Source organism: Abrus precatorius, unplaced genomic scaffold (assembly GCF_003935025.1).
Source record: "Abrus precatorius isolate BTA unplaced genomic scaffold, Abrus_2018 Scaffold11, whole genome shotgun sequence".
NCBI classification, from domain to species: domain Eukaryota; kingdom Viridiplantae; phylum Streptophyta; class Magnoliopsida; order Fabales; family Fabaceae; genus Abrus; species Abrus precatorius.
In genome coordinates, this window is record NW_020874303.1 from 5585728 (window position 1) to 5607407 (window position 21680).

General features: G+C 32.9%; 2 protein-coding genes and 1 non-coding gene across 6 annotated transcripts; 2 read left to right on the plus strand and 1 right to left on the minus strand.

The window, feature by feature from the left end:
• The first annotated feature begins 1530 nt into the window (after positions 1-1530).
• LOC113856265 (BES1/BZR1 homolog protein 4-like) lies at positions 1531-5332 on the plus strand. Of its 2 annotated transcripts, XM_027488014.1 has the most exons (3): positions 1531-1981; positions 4574-4881; positions 4966-5332. In XM_027488014.1, exons 1-3 carry the CDS (start codon positions 1766-1768, stop codon positions 5330-5332), a joined length of 891 nt encoding a protein of 296 aa, XP_027343815.1. In that variant the 5' UTR covers positions 1531-1765. The 2 variants fall into 2 exon arrangements, with proteins under 2 accessions (XP_027343815.1, XP_027343814.1); XM_027488013.1 differs by having other exon boundaries at positions 4574-5332.
• A 3908-nt stretch (positions 5333-9240) lies between these two features.
• Positions 9241-9312, minus strand: TRNAD-GUC. Its single transcript has one exon. It is a non-coding gene; the product is annotated as a tRNA-Asp (tRNA).
• A 552-nt stretch (positions 9313-9864) lies between these two features.
• LOC113853884 lies at positions 9865-20779 on the plus strand. Of its 3 annotated transcripts, XR_003502705.1 has the most exons (8): positions 9865-10978; positions 11480-11719; positions 12262-12351; positions 17591-17740; positions 17875-17999; positions 19025-19154; positions 20251-20527; positions 20618-20779. XR_003502705.1 is itself a non-coding variant. In XM_027484571.1 (7 exons), exons 1-7 carry the CDS (start codon positions 10400-10402, stop codon positions 20374-20376), a joined length of 1440 nt encoding a protein of 479 aa, XP_027340372.1. In that variant the 5' UTR covers positions 9865-10399; the 3' UTR covers positions 20377-20779. The 3 variants fall into 3 exon arrangements, 2 of the variants coding, with proteins under 2 accessions (XP_027340372.1, XP_027340373.1); XM_027484571.1 differs by having other exon boundaries at positions 20251-20779; XM_027484572.1 differs by lacking the exon at positions 12262-12351 and having other exon boundaries at positions 10087-10978; positions 19025-20717.
• Positions 20780-21680: the final 901 nt, after the last annotated feature.

Consider the following 21680-nt stretch of genomic DNA (forward strand, 5'->3'; position numbering starts at 1 on the left):
GGGCAGAACAAAAACAAAAGTTGGCACCACTTTGACTAATACTAATTCACTTTTATCAAAGCCCACATTATGTCTTTTTAAAAGGTATTCTTAGTTCAAAAATAAATTAATTTTGATACATGATTCTTTTTACTTTATCACCTAATTTTACATTTATATCAATAAATTTAAAATATTAACAATATGTTAATAAATACATTAACATCTATATATTTGATATATTATATAACCATAAATAATAAGGAAATAAACTTAAATTTAAATTTGATTTTTTTTCATTTTATTCTTATTTTCAATATAGAAAAATAATTTTTATATAATCTCTCTATTAGTAATTCATTATTTTTTTTTGAAATAAACTTATATAACATCAACCTTAACTCATATAATATAACATAAAATTGATATATTATATAACCATAAATATTTAGGTAACAAAATAAAATTAAAATTTTAAAAATGTAAATTTGTTTCATTTTATTCTTATTTTCAATTTAAAATTATTTTTTTATATAATCTCTCTATTAGTAATTCAATATTTTTTTTAAATAAACTTATATAACATCACACTTAACTCATATAATACAACATAAAATTGATATAGATAATGATGTGATATTTATATTTTTTATATTTTAAAATTTTAATTTTAAAAACTCTAAATTTATAGACTAAAGTTTATCCAAAAACATTAAAAATACATTATTAATAATATGTTATATGTTAGTCGTATTATATAAGACAACTCAGACATAATTAAGTAAATTATAAATTAATAAATTTTTTTATCAAAAGACTAATTTAAAATTATAAAAATAAATCAAACAAAATATTAGATATCCTTTAAAAATTAAAATATTAGATAAAATATAACTTTTAATATTCAAATATATTTTTTTATCTTCATATTTTATTAATTTTTTAATTTTAGTTTCTTCAAATAATTTTTTTTAATAAATTTTTGTTTTTAATTCTTAACGATAATTTAATTCATTAAAATATTGTTATGTATTAATTTTTTGTTTGATCACATTAGCATTAATGATTAAAAAAAAGTAAAGGCTAAAATAATTATTTTAAGAAACTAAAATAAAAATTTTGATAAAATATTAGGAACAAATTATCAAATTAACTTCTATACAAATCTATAAAGAGAAATAGGAAAATTCACCGACCCTCACATTTAACGGAAAGTAACCAACTTTTCTAAATTCAGAAAAGAACAGAGAAAAAAAAAAACTCATTATAGATTCAGGCTCCACAAGTGTGAAGCCCTCACAAATTCACACCCACTCCTCACTTCACCACTGTTCACTGCCAGCAGCAAGGAAGAAAGGAAGAGAAAGTGAGGGAAAAAAGGGTTTGGAGTAGTGGTGGTGCCATGTTGTTAAACCCATTTCTCTCTTTCTCTCTCTATAAAAATCTAATAAACACTATGATCGTGAATTTGATCCGCAAATTTGGCTAATCAAGTGCCTCCTCAACGTGTACTCAACCCCAAATCCACGCTCTTATAATTCACCCTTTTTTTTTCTTCTTCTTCCTTTCTCACATTCCCATTTTCCCGACCAATTTTCCGGCACAGATCTTTTCCGATCTCTGATCACACTCCGGCTCCGAACCCATTTCCCAAACCCACTAAATGTGCTAACTTTACTAATTTCTCACCGACCTACAAACTTATTTATCATTGTTCACTCGAATCTGCTTCAAAGTTGTCTTCTTTTGGGTGTTTGGAGAGTACCCATTTGGTTTTTTGTGAGAAATGACGTCAGGGACGAGGCTACCAACGTGGAAGGAGAGAGAAAACAACAAGAGAAGAGAGAGAAGAAGAAGAGCCATAGCAGCAAAGATCTTTGCGGGTCTGAGAATGTACGGGAATTTCAAGCTTCCGAAGCACTGTGACAACAATGAAGTGCTTAAGGCTCTATGCAACGAAGCTGGGTGGACTGTTGAACCTGATGGAACCACTTACCGAAAGGTATATTCTTTTTTTTTTTTTTCCTTTTTTCACTCCCAATTTTTTCTACTCTTTAATTTAAGTAATTTTCTGAAGTGACAATTAAAAAAAAAAACCTCTAGTTAAACGCTTTGCTAATTAAGTCATAAAGTGTTTCTTTTATTTCCGTTTTTTTTATGTTATACGTGAAGTGCATAGTTTTGGGAGATTAAATGGATTGTCTTGAGTATTTTTAAGATCCTATTAACAAGATGTTTAAAAAAGCATGTTGATTAGCACCAAGAACATTAGAAAAGGATACTGAGAGAGGAATATATAAATAAAGTTTTATTAAAAAATTATATTGATAATATTAAATATAATATTTTTATTTCTTAATCTATTAAAATTTATTTACCTTCTCTTATATGTTTTACTAATATATTAAATAGTTCTGTTTTGTAACGCAATAAATAAATTTTAAAAAATAAACATTGAATACTTTTGTTTTTGTTTAATGAAAGAATAATTATTTCCGATCATGTGATTACACATCAATGACATTAATCATTCTACAACATAATTAAGATGAATTGTTATCAACTTATCAGGAAAGCATGTTGATAGTCCATATGCAAAATTTTTTGGATACAATATTAATATAAAAACCTGAATAATAACTATTATACAACAATATATAATTTATCATTTATTTTGATCTTGAATGCCTCATACATTCATCGTTAATAAATTTTATTTACTTATAAAAAATGTAACAATTATAATTAAATGAATTAAATTTGTTATATATTCCTTGGCTTCGTACGGTGGATCAGGTAGGCACTGGTCATGGCAACAGGGGGAGGCATCACAGATTTTCTCTCTCTTTCTTGACTGATGGGTAACCTGAGAAACCAGGAATCTTTTTAGGGACGAAAATGCCCCCAATGGGTGCTTGCCCCAAATAATTGCATGGACCTTGCCATTTGGGCAAATGGGAAGGGCATTTTTGCCATCTTTGGTTAACTGTGGTTGTTGTGTTTGTTGTTTTGCTTTGTGCTATGTCTGTGTTGTTGTGAGGCACAGTAGCATTAGCTTTTTGACTTTTTCAGACAGCGTGGCCACGTAGGATTCCATTTTGTTGAGTCTTTTGCCTCCGTTTTCCTCATGATTGACCCTTCTTTTGTGGCGAGGTACTTTAAAGCTACTGTTCATATTCTTTTCCTTCTCCTGAACGAGAGAGACGTGTCTCTGATGTTTGCATATCATAATTAGTATCCAATGTTATTCATTTTTCTCTGTAATTAACTTACTAAAAATGTCTTTAAATGTAAGTTTTGTGTGGTGAAATGGACCTTTTGAAAAACAAACTTGAGTGGCAAATTCTTGTACTATTATTGAAAAAAATAACAACAATTCTTATATAATAAATGTATTTCTTTTAAAAAAACATATTACTTTTTGTTATTTATACTCAATCCCTGAAGACTTAGATTAGAAAGCATTTTTCTTGTAATTGTAAAATGTAACTCTTGACATTACAAATTTAAGGGTACGTTTGATTGGATTAATAAAAAAATTAAAATGAAAATTACTTAGCATGAAGAAGTCTGAAAATGTTAAGAAGTTTCAAGCAACTCATATTCCCTCCAAACCTCAAATTTGGCCACTCCTATGACATGAAAATGAATTGAAAATGTTTTTTTTAAACTCCTCTAACTAAACAATGAGTAAAAATCATAATCATTTTTCCTACTCCACCTTTAAGCCCTTGGTTTTCATCTTCTCCTTTTCCATCTATTAAAAGAAGCACTGCCTAAGTTTAATATAGATTAATTGTTGCAGTGCCTTGAGCAACAAGGAAGTCAGAGCATTTGGTTCTCAATTTTAGGCTTGGTAAATGCAATGCGAGAAAGTTTAGATTCTATGCAGTAAATTAACCACTTTGTCTAATGCTTGTTTGTATGCAACCAAATTTTATTGCAGAACCACAATCAGTGAATAACTACACAATTCACCTTTCCATCAGTGATATTTGGTGCATTGGCTTGACACTTTCACCTTTTCTCCATGCATTTGCTTGAAATAGTTTGAACGTGCTATCATATATTCAACTGCTCATTCATTTCCGTAGCCATTATATTACTAACAGCATGTTCGGTTCAACTTATTTTGGAAAAATAATCACTTATATCTTTCAACTTTCTAATAGAGCTGTTGAAAAAATAAGCAATTATTTTCTGTAGAATTAAGATGAACCAAGCATGGTATAAGGTCTTGACTAGTTATGCTACATTGGTTGGATTTCACAGTAACATCATAGACTGAGAACATGCAGAGTTGAATAACTCATACTTTTACTTAATTACAAACATGTTATCATTGCTTGATTATGTAATTGTTATTTGTTCTGGTCATACAAATCCTATCCTATCTATATACCTTTACCCTACTTAGTGTTTCTGGATTTACATTTGATCAGTCATGAGTTCACGCTCATTCCAACGCTACTAGTAGTATCTTTTGCGTTAACATGATTTTAAAGCATGATCGAACACAGTTCCAAACATGCTATTAGTAGTTTCCCACATGCTACATTATAATCAGTTAATGAAAATATCTTTGTCCAATCAGGGATGCAAGCCTTTGGAGCGCATGGACATAGTTGGTGGATCAGCAGCAGCAAGCCCTTGCTCATCTTACCATCCAAGTCCTTGTGCTTCCTACAATCCAAGCCCTGGTTCATCCTCCTTCCCAAGTCCATCCTCATCCCCTTACACCACAAATCCGAATGCTGATGGTAATTCCCTCATTCCGTGGCTCAAAAACCTCTCCACTGCCTCATCTTCAGCATCATCTCCCAAGCTTCCCCATCTCTACCTACACAGTGGCTCGATCAGCGCTCCTGTCACGCCTCCACTGAGCTCTCCAACCGCTAGAACGCCACGAATCAATGCTGACTGGGACGATCAGTCTGCGCGGCCGGGGTGGATTGGACAACACTACTCATTCCTACCATCTTCTAGTCCTCCTAGCCCTGGCCGCCAAGTTGTTGACCCTGAATGGTTTGCTGGCATCAAACTTCCTCATGTTAGTCCAAATTCACCAACATTCACCCTTGTTTCTTCAAACCCTTTTGCCTTCAAGGATGATGGTTTGGCTGGTAGCGGTTCACGCATGTGGACTCCTGGTCAGAGGGGAACATGCTCTCCTGCTGTTGCACCCGGTTGTGATCACACTGCTGATATTCCAATGTCTGAAGCTGTTTCAGATGAATTTGCATTTGGAAGCAACACATTGGGGCTTGTGAAGCCATGGGAAGGAGAAAGGATCCATGAAGAATTTGTATCAGATGATCTTGAACTCACTCTTGGTAACTCAAAGACCAGGTAGGAGTACTAATTAAGCATTGTTATATGATCCATTGAATTCTTCTAAATTGTTTTTCACCCTTTTATAACACTGTTTTCCTTTTATTTTGGCAGATGAAATCTTTATAATTGAATGTGATTATGTGAACATTGACATCTGATGGTTATGTTCCATAGAATTGTCAGAAAGTAATTGAGATGAGTGCAAGCAGTTGGTTTCTTTTATCCTTTTTTTTTTTGTTTTAATTTTATGGTGATTTTCCTTTTTCATTTTATTAGTTCTCAAGTAATACACATGTTTAGCTAGGTGTGGGGTGGATTTGCAACCCTTTCATTTCATCATTGTAAGTCTTGTTAAACCTTATTATTGTATACATTGTATGGATTGGCTTGGTTTGCCACTCAAAAGAACCAAATGGCTCCACAGTGCAACCTAACTCAATGATTCCCGAAAGAGGTTGTTTAAATTTGATTTAATGGTTCCTTTTTATTGGCTTTCGATTATTGAATGAAATTTAAATTGATCGACTCCGTCATTAATTAAAAAATACTAAATAAAATTAACTACAACAATGTAATAAGTAATTCTATATTTCTGAAAATTGAAAATAAAAATATAATAACTATAATAAATTATTTCAAAATAAGCTTTCCAATTATATGTATTCTTTACAGCAACCCCTGTCTATATTCATACTTTTTTGCCTTTTCTTTTACATAGGAATGAAAGACGATCTTGATATTTAAATCCCGTGAAATCCTAATGAAACTCAAATCTGTACCGCAAAAGAAAGGGAAAAGAAGAAACGCTAAGCATCATTCTCAATTTTTTTTTTTCCCCTTACATTTATCAATACACATTAGAACTATTATTGTTAATATAATTTGAATTGTGATTAATTTCACTTCATGTTCTTTATAGCTACGTTTAATTCACTCAACAAACAAGGTGTGAAGATATGTCTTTTCAGGAGTATATGTTACTAATATTTTCAAGGAAAAAAAAGGTTATGGTTGGATAATTGATGTGACAAGCATTCTTGGGGTTTTAACTGAGACAGGTGTTGAGACAATGAGAAATAAAAAAGAACCAGCAGGTGCAGTATTGTCAAAAAGTAACAAAGATTCCTTCCATTTTTATTTTATGAAATGTTGATAGATACACATTGCTTACATCACTCTCCTTCACATTATCCAAGTAGTAGTATTTGACTGTAATGGTCCCCTCGCTCATGTGCCTGCAACAAATAACAGTAACGATTAGTGAATTAAAAAATAAATACTAATATTTAAAATGTTATATTTTTTTTATAAAAAAAATATTATTTTTTATTATTTAATTTTTATTTTAAGATATTGAGTATAAAATTTTAATAATGATGATATTATTATTATTATTATTTTAATAAAATTAAATGGTAATAAATGATATATTATATTAACATTTTATGTATTAATAATATATATTAATTTTTATATACAAAAAGTTGTCTGTTGTATGGTGTATCATGATACTGTTAATATTAACTTTTAATGTTTATAATAACAATTTAATTTCTATTATATAAATAAATTTTATATCAATGGAGATTAATCCAAACGCAAAATAATTAGTATATTGCATGTCTTTGTGGTGCTTTATTTCAAAAGAGATTGACTCACCTTCTACCTAACACCTCGAACTTCTCACATGTTGGAACCCTTCAAATTTGTAATAGTGTAAAGATTTTTGCTGACAGCAGTTGCCTAGAGCTCACGAAACTTCTAACATTTGATGGGGAAAATTCGTCTCGTGCTTTGTTGGGATAGGAAACATACTCGTGGCTCAGATCCTAGACATTAGAAAAGGATTTTCCTTAGCTTGGGAGATTGGTTAAGAGTTGATTATGAATTTGATTTTCAAAAACATGATTATAGACATCCCAACAGTGTATCTACTAATTACTTATCTGATACTTTTCATCTTTCCTCATGTTACGTTCATCACATTATTTGTCATATTTATCACCTTTTTCTCTCATTTTTTTTTTAATCTCCCTGTGGGTGTATACAAAACGTTATTCTTTGATTTTTTTAGGCTGTTAGATGAGATAATCTTTATGTTTTCCCAAGTTTCAAGCTTATGCTACTATCATTGCTGACATTTGCTCCTTAAAGCAGTGTTCTTGAAAGTTTGGAAAGAGTCTAGATTTGTCACAATTTGAGGGGAAATTAGAGCTAAATGTCTCGAAAGAGAATAGTGTCTTGCACTTAATTATGCTGATCTCTTTTGTTTTTATGTTGTTTAATTGTATTTCGCAAGTCACCAACAAACAACTTTGCCTCTTCTTTTCTACCAATTTTTATGAGAGGTGGCCTTCTAATTAATTAATTAAGTCATGCAAGCATGACACTATTTTATATTTTATAAATCCAGGCTATAACTTTGAAATCTAGGGTATTTTATCTTTACCAAAGTTGTTCAATTCATTCATTAGGATTTTTCATATTTATTCTGAAACTTACATTTAAAAAACATATTTAGTCCTTTTTCAAGATATTGAAGAATAACAACACAATTGAAACTAATTCTAATGTCATAATGTGATTTTTTTTTATTCTCATTTATTAATTAGTTTATTTTTACTTAATTAGGTTAAGTATCTTTTAAAACACAAAGCTGGAGATTTGTTTGATAAAAAAAATGCTCTATTCCTTTTCGCTCTTCCACAACATTAACCTTGTTTTCAAATGTTCTGATTTTATTTTTTTGGTCGATCCTCTCAATGAAAAAGTGAGACACATTAATTCGGGTTTAACCCTAAAAAATGGTTGTATTGGTTTGAGATTTTCTTCGATGTGACCTAACCTTCAATCAGCTGTGTTTGGTTTTGGGTCTGTTTATTAAGCCTTTTATTTGCATACGGGCTTTGGCCTTATAGCCATTTTTGTTTCAGATATAATGACCAAAAAGAGCAAACATGACAATTCACAAGAGAAAAGACCTAAATGACAAAACGATATATATATATTGTGTGTGTGATTGGGGTTAACTATTTCACTCAATAACTTAACAAATATCAAATTTCATTAATAAAATAATCTGTTTAAAGGTTATTATTCATAAGTAGATCTACTCTACATATTTCATCTGTATGCTGCATGATAATATTAAATTTTAAAAATAAATCATTTTAAATTATATATTTTAAATTTTAAAGATATATATTAATGTAAAAAATCAAATAAAATGCAAGATAAAGAAAAATATTCATAAACTATATAAATTGTCAAAGTAAAGTATAAAAATCTTATTAATTAGGTTAAATTATACATACACTTCTTTTAAAATTTAACAAAATTTCACTATACTTTTTATCTAAAGAATATAATGAGACGTATATTTATTTTAATTTGAAGTAAATATATCTTCAAACTTTTAAATTATCTTTTAAACTGTTTAAATGTAAATTTGTTATTATTATACAAATAAATATATAATTATCAATTATGCAAATTTTCAAACAAAATGTAATTCTAATAAATTTTAGAATATATTTTTTCATATTTGTGAAATCTATATATTTTGAGGGACATGAAAGAAAAAATAATAAATTTAATAGTTAATGTAACAGAAAGGAAAAGATAAATTTTAACGAGCATATTAGAAAAACAATAAATATGATACATAATGACTTAGAGAATTTTAAAAAGTTTATGATATTAAAAATTATGTCATTTAATATCGAATGACAAACTTAAACTTCACATGATAAAAAGTTAAAATTTATATGAGACATTTGCTTAGGGCAACCTTTTTTTTACACATAATATAGTTTTTTAACATATTTTTTTTATTTGGTTGAGTTTAAATTGAAAACCCAATTGTTAATGGGCTCATTTACGGGCCTCGTTACCTTGTTGACCAAAAAGGTTATTAAAAAGCATTAACGCCGTTGCCGGGGATCGAACCCGGGTCGTCCGCGTGACAGGCGGAAATACTTACCACTATACTACAACGACTTGGTGCTGAAAGTACGTATAAGAATATATTAAAACACTAACTTGAATCAACGTTGAAAATTAAAAATTTCCTTTCCTTCCACCTTTATCTTGTATAAATTTCTTTTAGTTCAATGGAAATAATGTAACAAAAAAAAAAAAAACCTAACACGTAGAAGTCTATGTTTATGAATTCACTCAGTAAGGTACTTATCAATTCCATATATGTAAAGAGAGTGGAGACTAATTTTCACTATGTCAATCCTTTGTAGAAGTGTGTGTTTAGTTTGTTTTTTCCTAAGTTTAAAATAAAAGATTATGAAGTGTTCTTAAGGTTTTGTTTAAGATTACTTCACTTACAATTTTGAACTGCCACTAGTTTGAAAAAAATTGATTCAAAATTGAATAAAATAATATTGAATTATGAAATATTTTACTAAATTAACTTAAATTACATAATATATATTTTATACTAAAAAATAAGAAAAAAAAGGTCCTAAATATCTGAATGAGGAGATTTGAGTTTACGTGTGGTGTGGCTAAACGTAATGTGTGGGGAAGTGAAGCGTTGGCATTGGCAGTGACATTTGTTTTGATTTAACGTTCAAATGGCGACTCATTCATTGATTCATTGTTATCTTATTTTCTTGCAGTCTGAGTCTAAGTCCGAGTCCGAGTCCGAGTCCGAGTCCTCATCCACAACTAAATAAATCACACGCAACGTGTCATCAAACAATACCACGTGCGCACTGCGCATACCGCGTACACCCACACCCCTCCCAATCCCCATTTTTCATTCTCTTCGACCTTCAACAACTTACACTACTTCCCTTCTCATCTTTCACCGCCTCTTGCAACCGCTTCTAGAACCTTCCTTTTCATCCCTCTCAAATCAAAATTAATCTTCTATTCGTTGTTAATTTTTAAATTCTTCTTTAGATTCGCTATTTGTAAATTTTTGAGTTAAGAGCAATTTATTCAGTCCTTAAATCTTGGGTTCGTTATTCTAAGACAGAAATTATTGGTGTGTTTTGTTAATCAGTTAGTTGAAACCCTAAACTCTATGGAAGGTTTGTGACTTGTAGAGGAAGGGCGTGAGAAGAAGAAAATGTCTGTGGAAAGGTCGTTTGAAGCATGGGAAGAGGTGCAGCGACACGGTCAGGACCTAGCTGACCGGCTTGCCCAGGGTTTCAGCGGCTTGATCCAGACCCACATGAACCCTCCCCAATTCGTGTGGCCCAACCCTCCCAAGTCCAAGCTTTTCGATCTGGAGTTTCCTTCACAGAATTTTGGGAAGAGGGATTTCGGGTTGGCTACGGAGGATTATGGAATCAACGGCGTTTCCGCGATTTTCGATATTGGGAACCGGATCGGCCAGGCCGGGGCAGATTTTGGAGCGAGCTTGAACGGGTTGGTTCAGCAGTTTTTCCGGTCGTTGCCGTTGCCGGTGCCGTTCAAGCAGGAGGAGGATTCGGTGAGGATGGAGGGTGGGGATAAGGGTTGGCAGAGGAGTGGGGTTGGGGTGGTTGTGCAGGAGGATTTGGGTTTGGGGTCACTTAGTGAGAGATTGAAGAATCATGGGTTTGCTGAGAATGTTAATAATAATGGTGGTGGCAGTGGAACTGTGGAGGAAGAGGTTGGTGGTGGGTTTAACCTTGGGTCTATTGGTCATCTGGGTAGGCGACAGGTAAATATTATTGGTCTTGGTCTTGGTCTTGGTGTTGTTTGGTGCACTTCTGTAGTTTTATTTTCGTTTGTTTTCTCTCCAATGCCCACAAATTCCCCCCTGATACATACAGCAAAAAACCAGTGAATTTTAAATATTAGTACATGCACTTACTAGTTCAGAGTAAATTATTTTTTTGTGACATTGATCATGTTAGCCACTGAGTAAGTAGACAGGTATTGATCTTGTTTTTCGGTTAGAATCTCAAATTGATGAATGATCTACCTTGTGCAGTAGAGATTTATATTGAATTCTGTGTGGTAGTTTTCGGTCCAATTCAATATAGCTGACTACCTTTCAAATTGTTTGTTTGGAAAGATTGCTTATAATGAGCATTTATTTGTATGTAAAAAATGTGCAGGTTCTGGAACCTGTATTTTATATGGATAAATTTTTTATTGTAACTCTGTTGCATCCTTCGTCTATCTATTTCATTTACTGGTTATATTTTGTCATGCACAGGGAATCATAAATGTTACGTCAACTTATGATAGTAGAACTCAAGAAGTGGAAGGTTCTTTAGTTGCAAGAGGAGATTTGTGGAGAGTAGAGGCATCACATGGTGGTTCTACATCTGGAAATGAAAATTCATCTCTTTTCCTGGTCCAGCTTGGTCCTCTCCTCTTTATTCGTGATTCAACTCTCCTTTTGCCTGTTCATTTGTCGAAGCAGCACTTGCTATGGTATGGCTATGATAGAAAGGTAAAGATGAGGTCCAGCTGGCTAAATTAGTCTTTGCTAAATAAAGATCTGGTATATGTGGGGAAGGAAAATAAAACATGCCCATATATATTGTGTTTTATCCTTGAAAAGCAACTGTGTGAGCATTGTGTGGGAGTCTACTTAGAAAAATCTTTTATAATTTGTCCTAATAATAAATAGTCTTATTGCTATATCCTGTATCAGACACATTTGATCATTGAACACTGTTTGCTTGTAGAGTCGTTAATTAACTTTTCTTTCCAAGCTATTGCAAAGTATGCTAAAATGATGCTTGTGCTATTACGGGTATTCATCTTGATCATTTTAATAATTTATGTATTTTGGTGAGGCAGCAGCAGTTTACAGTATGGATTTGTTTTCTTATCAAATTACTCTCTTGTGGTAAATTTGTTTAATTGGTTTTTAGAATTGCATATTTAGTCTCCATTTTCTGTGTAGTATTGCCTGCAGATGTTCCATGTAGTGTCCCCCACCCAAATTTAACTTTTTATAATCTTACACAATCATTTTTCAATTGTCAGAATGGAATGCATTCTCTTTGTCCAGCAGTGTGGTCAAAACATAGAAGGTGGCTGTTAATGTCCATGCTTTGCTTGAATCCCCTAGCTTGTGTAAGTTGATAGATTATATCGTTAAGATGACTCAACATTTGTTCTAATTTTTATCTTTTTGTACAGTTCCATGATGATTTATATGATACTAATATCCCAATAGGTTGTGTTTCTTTGTAAGTCAATTTGATCTTTTAGCTGATTATTTTAATTTAGGAGTATAATGATCTTGCCCTAAGATGTAATCCTGCACCTATCATACTTGGTGTTTCATTCATGGTTATTTGAATTTATAGTGTTTGACTTGATAGAATATTCTTGGTTGTATCAATCTTTTTATTTAAGAGCACAGGACATAGATAGAAAGGGTTGTCAGCATAGTTTAATCATTTAGGCGTAATTTTTTACTAGTTTTTATGTTTTTATTGATATAGATAGAGCCTTTACCCTGAGACAGATGTAAAAATTTGAGTATTTTATAGCACTTGACATGTAACTCTCTTGGGAGTATTATCCCAAATGTTAAAGAACCAAAGAAGTAGGTACAATAAAGTTTTTTTAAATTGTGTTGTGGTTAAAAACAAGTTCTTACTTGATTCAATCGTTTTTCAAAAGTCAAAACTAGTTTAAAGATATACTATACAAAGCTGGTTACAAACTAAATGATTTTTATTTGTATTAAAACTTGCAAAAACATCATTATTTCTAACATCCACTCTCTCTTTCTTCTCTAATTGAGAATTTCAAAATATTTGCCTAGTTTTATAAAACAGTATTTGAAACTAAAATAGTTTTAAATCAAACTTTCAACAAACACCAACATGTTTGAAATTAATTTAACATTTATAAAGAAATTAGTTTTAGTTTTAACTCAAAACAATTATGAATCTATTTTTTAGTTTGCTAAACTCTCCATTATAGTCACTTTGGAGGGTTTTTTTAACCCAAAAAAAAAAAGCTTTTTTCAATACTGTTTACAAAAAAAATAGAAACAAGACAATTACTTGTCCGTGGAAAGTATTTAAAAAAGTATCATACATACAAGAGGCAATACTCTTTATAATAATAATAATAATATCATGTGTAGCTGTTGCAGTAGGAATAGTAATAATATCACACAATAAGAAGGTAAGCGTGCAAAGTTGCAATTCATTTCAATGGAGTGGTAAGTATCACGTGCCTGTAGGAAAGGCCAAAATGAGGTGATTTCTTGTCTGAACTGACGACTAGTGAGACCCAATGGGGATGCAATGTCAGTGATTATTACAGATAAACACAAATCATATGGAGAGCGAGATGAGAGAACAGTAGAGCAAAGAAGAGAGAAACAATGATAGTGAATGTCTTGGGTCCTCTGAGAATTATTCCTTTCTTTTAGTTAGTATTGTCCAATGCTTGGGCAATATTCTTTGGGTGCGTGACACATGGTCAGCATGAAAGAGTATTGCTTCCTGTCTACATTATTTTGGTCAAAAAGCCCACTTTGAAGCTTGCTAGATCAGAATATCTAGATAATATTTCATATTATTATTGTGGATGATCTCTTGTCTAGACAGATTATTACTCTTGTCTAGACAGATTACTTAGTTAACCCCCATTAGTATGTAGTTAAAATAAGTTGGTTAGTTAGGTGAGTTTGTTTGAATAAGGCATGTTGCTTATAAATAAGAGTGGAGATTAAAGAGGGAGGGAAGTGATTTGTGAAAGGAAATTGGGGGCTTTTTGGCATTGGGAGGTGAAGACCCTTGAAGTTCTGTAGGTGTGTGTTTTGTAATTGGGCTTCATCCCTAATTCTTCTTTAATAAGATACCTTTTTTATATCAATTGGTATCAGAGCTCCTAGACCAGGGAGCTGTGGTACAAGGTTCACACACAGATGGAGTCTTGCTTGGAGTTGGAGGCCATGGAGAGGGTTCTTGAAAGCTGGAAGAAAGGGATTCTGAGAAGTTATTGGCATCCATAGATAAAGAAATGCAAGAAATAGGGTGAGAACTTCAAGAAGCACGAGCTGTGGATGTTGAGTTCTTGAAGGTGATTCCAACATTTGATGGAAAGGAGGCCTATTGGTGGGCTGATCCAGGTTGAACAGTATTTTGAAGCCACTGTAATGCATGAGGTAGTGAAGCTATCAAGGGTAGCAAAGGCTCTAAGAGATGATGCTCTCAACTGGTGGCTAAGTTGGAAATGTTACAAGTTACAACCAATATGCAGACTGGTGGACATTTGTCAGGGCAGTGCTCAAGAGATTCCAGCCAGTGTATGACCTAGATCTGCAAGTTTGGGTTGAAAATCAAGATTCTATGCTGCAAAAAAAACAGAAGAGAAGATGAAGTCATAAGAACAGAACCAAGAAATCGAGAGTATGAAACAAAAACAAAAAAGTTACAAGAATTGGGAGAAATCCAACAAAAGCAACTCAACAACATTTTGGACAAACTAGTAGAAAACATAAACAAGAATGAGTCTTTGAGACCAAGAATCACAGTGGCAGAGATGACATAGAGATGGGTGTTTCTTTGGGTTGTAAAGGGGAGGAAAAAATTGAGGGAGAGGTCCTATGTTTGGTAGGAGGGGAGAGCCAAGGACTAAACCAACAACAGCAGTAGAAGTTTTGGTAGTATGATTAACCCTGACAAAACCAAATCTTAAAGTAGAGGATCTTAATAATGATCTGCTGCAACCATAGGCAGCAAGTACAATTCACAAGGGAGCTATGGGATCTCAGTATAATCAGAGAGCCTTTGATGCTCTGTTCTATGGCCTAACATAATATAGAAATTAGAACACTAAGAGCGTAGGAATTTTCACTTGTTTGTGTTTGATCCAGGGCAAGTAGTGTTATTTTTGGGCACCAGGTTGTAGTTTGCAGCTGCCAAAACTATTCACCTTGAGGACAAGGTGAAACATTAGGGGAAAATATTGTTACATAACTCCCATTTGTAATCAGTTATGGTGTTAGTTAGGGACTTATTAGTTAATTTGCCTAAGGCATGTTGTCTATGAATAAGAGGGGAGATTAGAGAGGAAGGGGACATGTGATTTGTGAGAGGAAGTTGGGGACTTATTGGGCATTGGTAGGTGCAGACCCTCAAAGTTCTGCAGTGTGTGTTTCATAATTGGGGTTCATCTCGAATTCTTCTTAATAAGATACCTTGTTTCTATCTATCTCCAAATATATGATTTCAGCTCATTAGAAAATATTTTGGAGTATCATAGATGATTTCTTAGGAGTTGTTTCCATATTTCATTATATTTCATGACTTGTTTCCTTATTTAATTAGAATTAGGGTCTAGTATTAGTATGACTTGGAGTTAGAGGCTTAGAGCTTTGCATTTCTAACTCTTCATTACCAACCATGTATCAATAAATATATTCTATTCTGTCCATGTAACTCCATTTCACACCATGTAACTCTTCATTCGGAGTTAGAGCTTTGATTTTGTCCTTTCCTTCATTTTGGAGGTCCACTTTATTTATCTATTTATACTCTTTCTTCTTCTGATCAGCTGTGTCTTTTGTCGTATCCTCCTTTTGGCACCCTTTATCCATTACTTCATTCACCTGTCTCTACATCTTCTCTTTCACTGCACCACTGTCAGTTCCAGCATGTCCTGATCAGTGAATACCTTAAATACTTCCACCATCAGAGTTTCAGAGCCCTACCTCAAGCTCCCAGCGTCCTTCAGCTTATACCAGTGTCTTTCAAGATCTCACCTCATCTCATTAAACTGGTCATTAGAATCTCTTCAGGCAGCCTTTCTGTTGTTCATGCTGCCCCTATTATTTCCACATCTGCTGTCTTGTCTTTTCCCTGCCACTTACATTTGCCCCTATCCTATGGCAATTTGTCTCTTTAGCCTGCTTTTTTTCTTATGCATTTTCTCTCTCTCAGTCTGGTTGATGTGCTGGGACTTTTTCTTGGCATTCCTTCTGATGTTAATATCTGGACTGGACATTGTTTGGGTTATACTATTTGGCTCTTCTCCAAAGCCAGCTTGGCATTGCGGGGGAATGATAAAGTTACATCTTTTCTCATTGACTAATAGTTTGGTGGCCCACTGACAATCATCCTAGTAGTGGGCAAGAAAAGATGTAACTTTATCATTCTTGTGGATGATTGTTAGTGGACCACCAAACTATTAGTCAATGAGAAAAGATGTAACTTTTATCATTCCTGCACTCTCTAGCCTCGTTTCTGGTTCTAGATGCTGTCTTTGATTGTCACTGCATTATATTTTTAGTTTATTTTCATTTAATGCATTTAATTATAACAAGATTAAAGCTTCATTAGCCTAGCAAGGAAGCATCTCTGAATATGTAGAAAGTATGTTAATATCATTATTTCTTCTTAAGCATAGTTGTTAATCTCAGATAGCTGCAAATAGCATATGACCCCTAAAACACTATAATGAAATAGCATATAGCAGGATGACTGTTATAAAAAGTTTATAATATGCATATATATAAAAGTGATTAGTGAACGCAGAAACAACGGAGACATTGGAAAAGCTGATTTTTTCAGTGAATAAAAACACAGATGTCGGAAAAGTTGATTTCTTCGGTGAAATGGAAAGGGTGAGCTGGTGAAGAGGGAAGAAACCGCTATGTTGAGGCCCTGACTTTTCGAGCAGAGGTGGAGTGTGGGGAAGATGAAATCAATATATATATGTTCTATAAAGGGCAAATGACCTTTCTAACCTTAAAAATAATTAAATGCCGCATTTTAGAAAAATCAAAATAGGGTTTCTTGCTTTCCCAAATTTGTGCAATTGCACATGCGAACTTCTCCTTTTCTGGCTGCAAACCCCCACAATCACCGCAACATGACAAACCACCCCGATGTGCTGGCTGACTGCCGCACCACGCTAGTGGGATAACACTGCTATGGAGCGCTATTAACAACTATGTTCTTAAGATAGTTTGTAATATCATATATGATCTCATGAGTGACTTTCATATTTCATTACATTCCATGAATTGTTTCCTTATATAATTACAATTAGGAGTTTAATATATAAATAGGGGTTTATGTTTGTATCTTGTAACATATCATTACAAATCATATGTTAATACTAAATTATTCAGAGTTTATTCTTTGCTCTTTTTTTCCTCTCATTAAGTTCATACAATTTCCTTTGAGCTCTTTGTTGATGCATAATATACTGGATATTTTGATAGAATGTAATTTACTATCCTACTCGAGCAGTTTCTTGGCGTGTCAAAGAATTATGTTTCTCTACCAGATTAATTAACATATTTCCTATCATAATCTTTTCTTTTTTCTCTTTCTGCATCCAGTCATTTGTGGATCTTCAATTCCCTAATGGGCAACTAACCTATGTATCTGGTGAGGGTCTAACTACCAGTGCTTTCCTTCCTGTCTTTGGAGGTCTTCTTCAAGCTCAGGGTCAATATCCTGGGGAAATGAGATTCAGCTTTTCATGCAAGGTTAGAGTCTTGAAGCCCTTAGTGAAATAACCTTTGAATTTTCACAATGTTAGCCAGGTGCAAAAATTTTAATGATCTCAAACTGATTTCCTTGTGCATTGGGATTAATATTTGTTACTCTTCTGTTTTCTTAGAACAAGTGGGGAACAAGAATCACACCAATGGTACAATGGCCTGACAAATCATTTTCTTTGGGTCTTGCTCAAGCCTTGGCCTGGAAGAGATCTGGTCTCATTGTGAGGCCAACTATCCAATTCAGGTGAGATGTTATAATCCTTTTATGCCTTATTTTGTTGTGTTCTTTGTTTTTTTGGGGCTGGTTAAAGGGATGGGATGCTGTGAATATCATATGGATTGCTGAGGTGTTCCCAGAACACTATTGTGGAGGAAATATTTGTGCTGTGAATACATGCTTGATTATGCTATTATAGCCATCTATGCCACTATTCTGTCCATGTCCCTCTTCTGGCCCTGAAACAGTGTTGTCTGATGCTGTTTCACGGGGACAATATTTGGGATTTTGCTTGTGTTTCCAACTATCAGATCAGAAACTCTATTCCCATTCTCAGTCTTACACTTGCCCAGTTGCATGCCCACTTGGTGCGGAAGCCCCCCAGCCCTTCTCTCTGACAAAGACTCAACCTTTTCCCTACCCATCTTATTAATGAAAGTATTCTTTTTTTTTAGTGTTCTATCATGGTATCACTAATGTATATCTCAACTTCAAAATAGCAGTCATGTTGCTATTTGAAATCTCGCTATAGCATTTTTGGGTCAGTTGCTCTATGCTGCTATTTGGATTGACTACTATTAACTTTTCCAATCTAGACGAATTGTCTCCCCTAAGCATGGTGTTACTATTGAGAAATCTGGAAGTGTAATTTAACTTCTAGTTTCCTGAATAAGAATGTGTTTTTTTAATATTTGTTTTGACCCTACATGCAAAACTATTTGTTTCACATATTCTATAATACATAATCATTAAGTGTGTATTTGGATTACTTTATTCTTGTTCAAAATAGCTTTTAATCAAAATCTTACTGAGAGAGCTTGGGCTTTTAATTAAGAAAGAGCTATTGACCCCTGCAAATTATGCAAATCCAAGAATGCACTGTCTTAAATATTTCCAGTGCATCTAATACAAATGTAAGAAATCTTTTGGTGTACTTTATTATTGTCTCCAATCTTACTATAACTTGCAAAACTAATTGTTTCACATATTCTATAATACATGAAATTTCATTCATGCATCCTGATATATTTTTATGTTCTATACATGGTCAGTGTATGCCCTACACTTGGTGGAAGCAATCCAGGGTTGCGGGCAGAACTCATTCATTCTGTTAAAGAGAAACTTAGTCTAATTTGTGGATGTGCTTTCATGACACATCCTTCTGCGTTTGCTTCAGTCTCTGTGAGTTGTTTCTGAATGAGCATAACTTTTTGAATTATTCAAGATTTATTTTTGATGTTTTCTGATATTGTTGTGAAAGCATGTTTGTGAGATAGAAACCTGTGGTTTATAATTTACTTTTTGGCTTAATATTATTGCTCATTAAGCACATCATTACTGTTATCAGTTGATGGAAAGGGGTAGATAAAAACAGAGTTTATAGTTCACACTAATCACAAGATGTTCTTAGTTTGCTAACTGAGCTTAGGATTTGAAACCCACTGGAATTACCTTGTGGTTAGGGCCAAGTTAACATTTAAGTGAGGATTGGTTCCACACCCAAAGGGTGTGGGTACATGTCATTATCTTACTAAAAAGGCAAAATATATCTAGTAAACTTTACATTTATGTATTTGTCAATACAGATAGATAGACACGTGCATGTATGCTCAAACATACCATTTTGATAATGTACATACATATATGCATTATGTAGGATTAAATTTTAATCAGAGAAGTAAAAATAGAAGTGGATTTTATTATACTCCAGCTGTAATTTTTGTTAGGTTCATTTATGTGAAAATATTGGAATTGAAATATGCAATATTATTGAGTGTATGTTGGTGGTGTTTTAGGCAAAAGCTGAAGATAACATACTTTAAATTCAAGTAGCCCTGAAGGCAAATGGTATAAAGCTTAGATGTCCATTGTCGTGGGTGGTTGTATTGTCACTATCTGTTGATGTATGTACTAATTATACAATATTTGTATAAGAAAAGTATAATGCCTATTCTTTGGTTTTTAACATACTAATCGCTTGATAACAAAGAAAAAAGGAAGTGAGAAGACAGAGTCTAACATGTAGTAAGTATATAAAATTTAGTGTACTCGGACCATTTTAAGTTCTTATCTTTGTAAGTCACTACGCCAGGTGGGAGTCTCAGAATACGTGTCCCGAATGTTTATGAATAATGATTATTTCTTGCTTTATTACCGTTGTAAACTTTTGTTAGCACTAATCGTTGACTATTATTTCCCAAGTTCATAGTGAAAAGTGAGTGGTTATGAATGATAATCTAAATGATTTCTCTTGTCTAACTTTTTGTATTGTGTTCAGATTGGCAGATCAAAGTGGAATGGAAATGTGGGGAACTCAGGTCTTGTTCTAAGAGTTGATGCCCCTCTCTCCACTGTTGGGCGCCCTTCCTTCTCCATTCAGATAAACAGTGGCATTGAGTTTTGATCCAAGTGTTTGGTACCATCTGTTTTATATATTACATGAAGTGTACATAGGTTTGGTCCCTTGAAACATACTTGCAGGAAAAAAAAAACGGAAAAGAAAAATCTCCTAACAGCAAAGCTTGGTCTTTATGTGAATAGAAAATCTTGACCTGGTAGTATATTAGTTTGTCATTTTCTATGGTTTGGCCCAAATCATTTTGGAGCCTAGTGTACTTATTATTGAATTTCTAATTATTTTGCAGGCCTAACTTCTAAAAGTTGCAAATTGAGTTGTGGGAATACTTCTCATTGTTATTTTTCCTTAGATTAGTACTAAAATTCATATTCTAATTGTTATAATTAGGGAGGATCTTCCCTGTGTAAGAGAACTTAAACTTCTCAAGCAATGAAAGGGGAGAATTAGTCATGGATTTTGGTGTTAAGGTCCCCTCATAAGTCATATCATCACTAGTTTCTTGCCGTGCTCATAGCTTCCGAATTAGACATTAAAACTAACCAGTAAATAATCACCAAAAAGAAGCTCGAAGGATAGTAATAACCTGTGGATTTAACTTTCATCTGTCATCGGGATGTAGGCATGTAGGCACTGTTGGCTAAGGTTCTCAGTTTCTGGCAAGAATTAGCATATTCTTAACAAACCATGACGAATAAATTTAAATTGTCTTATGGACGGGAGTTGTTTCAAAGAATACTGATGAAAAAGCATGAATTATTTAATAATCATGAGGCTTTTCTACATTGAGCATTAGATTTTTTGGTTAAATTTTTATTCATTTCAAATTTTTATTTTAAATTTAATTTGATTTAAATTTTAATACACCAGTTTAATAAAAGTGAAAAAATTGAATTTAATTGATTTTTAAAAGGTTATCTCGTTAATTTTGTTTTATTAAATTTAAAAAGAATTTATTGCTAATAACAATATTTATTCTTTAATTTTTTTTATATTAAAAGTTCAATTTAACATACAGCACATTGTATAGAGGGGTATACTATACTATGTATTTTAGATTGTTGATGTTATAACCGTTCTAAATTTTGGCTTCTGTCTGGCTAAGTGCCTAAATTTTAACGGAATGTCACTTCAGTACTTTGCAGCATTCTTACAAAGGTGAAATACAAAAGCACAACACTAAATCAACGATGAAATCCAGCACATTCTTTTGGCTACTTTCTACATGATTATTATTCACATCCATATTAACATGCCATAGGATTGCGAGTAGGGAAAGACTCACGCTTGATGTACAGTATTATACGTTGCAACTTTACTAACCAATTATATTTCTGGTATAATAGTAACCA

Coding starts and splice junctions, on each gene's coding strand:
- LOC113856265 (XM_027488013.1), top strand. CDS start 1,766: ATGACGTCAGGGACGAGGCTACCAACGTGGAAGGAGAGAGAAAACAAC. Junction 1,982..4,573: donor ATGGAACCACTTACCGAAAG/GTATATTCTTTT, acceptor TTGTCCAATCAG/GGATGCAAGCCTTTGGAGCG.
- LOC113853884 (XM_027484571.1), top strand. CDS start 10,400: ATGTCTGTGGAAAGGTCGTTTGAAGCATGGGAAGAGGTGCAGCGACAC. Junction 17,741..17,874: donor GATTCAGCTTTTCATGCAAG/GTTAGAGTCTTG, acceptor CTGTTTTCTTAG/AACAAGTGGGGAACAAGAAT. Junction 19,155..20,250: donor CTGCGTTTGCTTCAGTCTCT/GTGAGTTGTTTC, acceptor TATTGTGTTCAG/ATTGGCAGATCAAAGTGGAA.